General features: G+C 39.4%; 1 protein-coding gene across 1 annotated transcript; it reads right to left on the bottom strand.

Moving 5' to 3' along the window:
- Positions 1-255: 255 nt before the first annotated feature.
- On the bottom strand, positions 256-2,604 carry LOC115986195 (receptor-like protein EIX1). Its single transcript, XM_031109049.1, has one exon. It carries the CDS (start codon positions 2,602-2,604, stop codon positions 256-258), a length of 2,349 nt encoding a protein of 782 aa, XP_030964909.1.
- Positions 2,605-6,319: the final 3,715 nt, after the last annotated feature.

Genomic DNA, 6,319 nt, shown 5'->3' with positions numbered 1-6,319 from the left:
AGATTCAAAATAATATTCTACATCGATCCTAAATGCCCATCAAATAAGCCAAAACCCATATATCTAAATCATCAGTTCTTTAAAACACGAAAACTAAAAAGAAAAAGAGCATAGGGATATCATCAAACACACGGAAATTACATTAAAAAAAAAAAACACTTATAACAACCAAAAACCGAAACAGAACGACAGATAACGAAAATCTTACATACCTCAAACGAAGACCCCAAAGGCTGAATTTTCCATCTTCAAACTTCAATTTTTTTCCAGCCCCAATTTCCTTTTCCAACGAACCACTTTCAATGCAATTATTAGTGCTATCCTGTCTTTGATGTCATCACAAAAACGAAAATACCAATGCCTCCATGATTTCTTCACCAGCAGGGTGCCACAAACACTCCAGAATCCTACAACAAACCCAAATCCAACGCAAACATAGAACCATAGCCTTTCAGAATCATCTCCACCGTGCTTGTCTTCAAGATTGCCACTAATAAAATTTGTCTCATCAGATGTTTCATCTCCATGGCACTTGGTTAGAAGAGGAGAGCCACACAATGAAGGGTTGCCCTCATAGATGGATGCATCATTTAGTGTTTGGAGCTGATTGCCAGACGGGATTCTTCCAGCCAAGTTGTTGAAAGACAAGTTCAAATGTGCCAAAGAGGTCAAAGAAGACATGCTTTCAGGAATAGGTCCAGAAATATTGTTGTTTGAGAGATCTAGCGTTTCTAGCCACCGCAAGTTCCCAATATTATTGGGAATCTTTCCAGTTAGATGATTCATTGATAAGTTTAGCGTACCTAATCCCTTGAGACTTGTTATTTCATCAGGAATTATTCCTGTCAAATTGTTCGCTGAAAGATCAATGGTGTTAACAAATTTGAGAGTAGTATCATATTGCAGCTCTCTTCCTTTTGTCACTATGATTGCTTTTTCAATATATATCAAGTCTGGATCCAAAGAGTTGTATTGATCAATGTTGTTGCTGTAAACCAAAGTAGTCAAATTATTTAAACAGTCTGGAATGCCTCCAAAAAGATTGTTTTGTGCAATATCTAGGATGTGAAGGAATGAAAGATTGCACCATACTTGAGGGATGATTCCACTGAATAGATTTGACCGTAAACGTAGAATTAAGATATTTGGTCCTATCCATGATGGAAGGTTCCCTGATAAATGATTCCCACCAAGATCAATGCTTAAAAGAGAACATTTTTGTAAAGTAGAAGGAATTTCTCCATAAAGATGGTTGTTGCTCAGCACTAATATAGAAAGGGAACTCAAGAAACCCATTGATCTCGGAATTTTTCCATGCAGGTGGTTATATGAAATATCCATAACCTGCAAACTTTGTAACTCACTCCAATGATTAGGGAGCTCCCCTGAAAGTTGATTGCTCTTGAGGTAAAGTATTTTAAGATAGACCATTTTTTGTATGGATGATGGAATTTTACCATTGAGATGGTTCTCCGACAAATCTAAAAGTTGCAAGCATGGCATTAGATCACCAATATCTGATGGGATAGGGCCTAAAAAAAAATTGCTTTTTAAATATAGTTGGGTCGCATTAGTAAACCAAAGTGGGATAGGACCCTTGAAGCAATTATAACTTAGATCAATAATATTTAAATTTGGATATACTAATTGGTGTGGCAACATCCTTGTGATTTGATTGTTGGATAGATCCAAGTCAGTGAGTCGAGAAGATATCCTAGAGAACCATTCATCATGTATAGTGTCTGCGATTCTAACATTTTTAAGGTTGACATACATGAGCTCATTTTGAACTTGAAGCCACACAGGAAATTTGGGGCCAACGAGACAGCTTTCTAGTTCCAGAGTTTTGAGCCTAAAAGGAGGAACCAAGTTATAAGTCACATTGAAAACTAGAGAGTGGTTGGTATAAGTTGTTAGTATAAAATCTTCTAGTCTTGATAGATTTTTCAATTGGGTTTCTGTGATGACACCTTTCCAAGAATTCACACTGAGATCCAAGGTGACAAGTTTTGAGAGTCGGCCAAAACTTTCGGGAATGGTTCCATTCATCTCATTAAAAGAGAGGTCCAACTGCTGCAAGGATGACAAGTTGCCAATAGAAGGTGGAATTGAACCCCAAAAAGAGTTGCAATAGAGATTGAGGTATCTCAAGCTCTGAAGTCTCCCCAATGAATCAGGAATGTTTCCCGACAACTTATTGAGACTCAAATCTAGGGACTCCAGGATATTGTTCAGGCAAGTTGAGAAATTATCTAAAAATCCATCAATATTGGTCGATTTAAGAGATAAAGTCTTCAATTTACAAAGATTTCCTAAAAGGCTTGGCAAATTACCCGTGATGTATGGATTTTCACTCAAATCAAGGTGCTCAAGATTTCTTAGGTTCACAAAATTGCATGGAATGGTACCTTGTAAAGAATTAAAGCTGAGATCAAGAATTGTGAGGCTCGTAAGATTAAACAGCCACTGAGGTATGGAAGAGTTAAATTGGTTTTTTGATAAATCAAGGACAAAAAGAGATGTGAAATTGACAAATGGAAGAGAAGGTGGTAGGCAGTCAAACTCACACTCAGATAAATGTAACTCATGAAGGGAAGGAAACATATTAACTGCATGCAGCCAATTTGCTCTGTAAGGTTGAAATTATTCAACCATCTAATTGGCTTTATTCCATACCAAATCTGCTTGTAATTCAGCATTTAGTAACCCTGTATTTAGGTGGGTTTGATGTAAGGGTAGTGAGTGAGATAGAGTGAAGATTGCTCAAGAGTGTGCAAGAAAACAGAGACTCGTGGCTGGGACTCGCGGGTGACTCGCGGCTGCAAGCCGCCAGACGCAGCACACGTGCCAAGCATGCTGGAAGGTGAACAGTCATGCTAGCTGGAGCACTACAGGACAAAACAGGACAACTGGCCATACGGTTATCTCGCGACTGGATCTCGCGACTTGGTCAAACTGCGAGGTTAAGCCGCGAGCCACCCCTATTTTGTAAAACCTGACGTTTCACATTCCTCTCCCACTCCAGTATAAATACCCCTTTTACTCACGATTGAAAGAGAGCTTCCAGAGAGAATTTTAAGAGAGAAACCTTAAAGAAAAACAAGATTGATTCACCCACAATCTATACCTTAGAGTCTCTTCAAATTCCTCAACTCTCTTCCTCTCCATTGTCAAATCCTTGAGAGGCATTATACCAAACCTGGTTCTCACCATCATCATCACTGTGAGACAGCTGTTTGGGTTTCTGGGAAGCAGTTAGGAAGGAACCAATCTTCATTGGTTGATGCTACGGTCTAGTAGCGGAATCCGGGAAGCTAGAAAAGAAAAAGGTTCGGCGCAACCTCGTTGGAGCAAGAAGCTTGGAGGGCTTAGGTGCACTGGGTAGATTAGGCTTGGAGGGTTTATTACTGTCCATGTATCCCAACTGTATTTTCTAGTGGATTGCTTACCGCTTGGAGGGCGGCGGAAAGGTTTTACGCCGAGGGCTTCGGTTTCCTCTTCGATAACACATCGCGTGTTGTCTTTGTGTTTGCATCTTCCTTCATCTCTATCTTTGCCTTTTTATTATCTGCTGTGGATTGTATTTTGTTTTGACTTAGATAGTTTTTAACCAATTTCATATTATAGCATATGTTAAGTTTCCGCACACTAGTTGTTTGACATATTGCTTGAATTGGTTAAGTTGTAATTTGGGGGTTTAAACGTTCAAATGTGTTTATACACGTTTTTGAACTTTCAATTGGTATCAGAGCAGGTACACTGCTATTGGTTTCATTACCATTGTGTGATCCTTGACTCCCTTTTGAGATGGATAGGTCTCAATCCCTAAATGCACCTCCATATTTTGATGGAAGTAATTATGCTTTTTGGAAGATTCGCATGAGAGCTTTTCTGTGTTCTATTGATGAATCTGTTTGGGTTGCTATTGAGATTGGTTGGACCAGACCTGAGGCAGCCAAATCCACTTGGGATAAGGCAGCACTTGCTGCATCTAATGCTAACAGTAAAGCACTCAATGCTATTTTCTGTGGTGTGTCTCCAGATGAATTTCACAGGATTTCTCACATTACCGTTGCCAAAGAAGCATGGGAGATTTTGGAAACCACCTATGAAGGCACGAAGAAAGTGAAAAAAACCAAGTTACAAATGCTGACCACTCGGTTTGAGGAGCTCAAAATGAGTGAGGATGAGTCTTTTGACTCTTTCTATGGGAAGCTAAATGAGGTGGTTGTCAGCAAGTTCAACTTGGGGGAGAAAGCGGAGGATTCAAAAATTGTAAGGAAGATCCTTCGATCATTGCCGGAAAGTTTTCGTGCTAAAGTAACGGCGATTGAAGAGAGCAAGGACCTTGATGACATCAAAGTACAGAAGCTGGTTGGTTCTCTGCAGACTTATGAGATGTCGTTGCCCAATCAACGGAAGAGTAAATCTCTTGCTCTAAAGACCATTAATGAGAAGGTGGAAGATCAAGACTCATCGGGAGAAGATGTGGTTGACAAAGATGTTGCATACCTTGTCAAAAATTTCAGAAAGTTCTTGAAATTCAAAAATAATGGCAAATTTGATGATAAAAGAAAATTCCAAAGTTCTGGAAGGGAGAATAGGGAATTCAAAAAGAAAGATGGAAAATAATCCCAACCCACACAAGGTGTCACTTGCTTCGAATGTAATGGGCATGGACACTTTAAGAAGGAATGTCCGAATTATTTGAAATCGAAAGGTAAAGTGTATGCCACGACTTTGAGTGACTCGGATTCGTCTGACTCAGAATCTGAAGAGAGCTGTGATGGAGAGGGGAACTATTCGGCTTTTATGACTATTGCTCATGTTGAGTCTTCAGATGAGTTGAATCTGCTTGTACGAGACCTTGGAGAACATAGTGATGATGAATCACTAGGAATTGTTGAAGAATCAGATGCTAAAGAAAATGAAAGCACAGCAAATCTTCAAGAGAATTATAACTCACTCTTGGAGAAGTCGGGTGAGTACACAAGGGTGGCCAAGACTGCTGTGAGAAAAATGAAGAAGGCTGAGGAGGACTACAAAAGTCTCCTAATCCGATATAGGGAGGCCAAATGTGAGATAGAAACACTGAATGGTGAGTTGTCCGAAACTTACACAAAAGTGAGATTTCTTGAGAATGAGGTTGTGCAAGCAAATGCTAAAGTAGAGAGGGTCACCACCAAGAAGCTAGATGATGTTATCTCATCTCAAAAGAGCTTTTCAGACAAATCCGGATTGGGATATACCGGAGGAAGTAGTTCATCTGGAAATGTCACTAAAGAAGTGAAGTTTGTAAAGGCCAAAGATCCAGTTGTAGCTGACCTTACTGATGAGAAGCTCAAGGTGGAGGAGAAGAAGAATGTGGTGAACCAACGGATGCTGAATCCCCGTAATCAATCTGTGGGCAGGTCTGAATCTCGTGCCAAGTCACGCCCACGACCACAAAGAGGTCCTAGAGTAACTTATGTATGTCATTATTGCGGACTTCAAGGGCATACTCGACCAAATTGCCAAAAGCTGAGAGCAAAGAATAGTGCAACTCCTCAAAGGTCAAGAGGACCTAGAAATGATAGAAGAAATTGGGCAGGTGATCAATCTAGAGATCTGAATGGTGATCCCGGAATGATGAACGTGATGAAGATGATTGGTGCATTCACCAACTGCTTGGAAAGCTTCTCACGAAGGTTTGAAAGCCCTAACTCCCGTACCCAATTCTATAAGGAAATCACCCCAAACGCAAGTGACGTGTAGGTGAAAAAGGGTACTCATGCATAAGCATTACAACATATCCATGCATTAATACTTCCTATGCTTTGTGACAATGTTTGTTTGTTTTGCTTGCTGTTTTTGCTGTTGGTTGTTTGCTTGTCTACTTGTGCATTTTTTTATTTTGTCTTATCAATCTTTTTGTTTCTTGTGTCAAAAATCCAAAAATCACATAAAAATTAGAAAATCAAAAAGCTTGATTGACTTTGTTGAGTTTTTGTCTCAAAACTTGTTTTGCCTTGTACCTTTGTGCTAATGGTTTTGTGCATTTTCGAGCATTGCTTGTTTTCATGCACTCATATCACTATGGGAAAAATCTTGAAATCTATGTGATTGTTGTAAATAGATCTTCAAACTTGTCATGAATGATTAGTGAATGGTTATGTTGATCTTGAGACATGCATAGACTTGTGTCTATATATCTTCCCACTATTTATTTATGTTTTTGCTAAAAAGAGCTCACCAAATGTAAATCTCCAAATGAAAAGAGATATTGAGCTGCAAAAGCCTGTCGCACATTCTAGTATTCGACTAGGAAAAAGGGTAAGCG

The sequence above is a fragment of the Quercus lobata genome, chromosome 4, assembly GCF_001633185.2.
Source record: "Quercus lobata isolate SW786 chromosome 4, ValleyOak3.0 Primary Assembly, whole genome shotgun sequence".
NCBI lineage: Eukaryota > Viridiplantae > Streptophyta > Magnoliopsida > Fagales > Fagaceae > Quercus > Quercus lobata.
This window is presented reverse-complemented; position numbering and strand designations above follow the sequence as displayed.

Bases quoted from the DNA above. Each gene is read 5' to 3' on its own strand.
- LOC115986195 (XM_031109049.1), bottom strand. From the start codon at position 2,604: ATGTTTCCTTCCCTTCATGAGTTACATTTATCTGAGTGTGAGTTTGAC.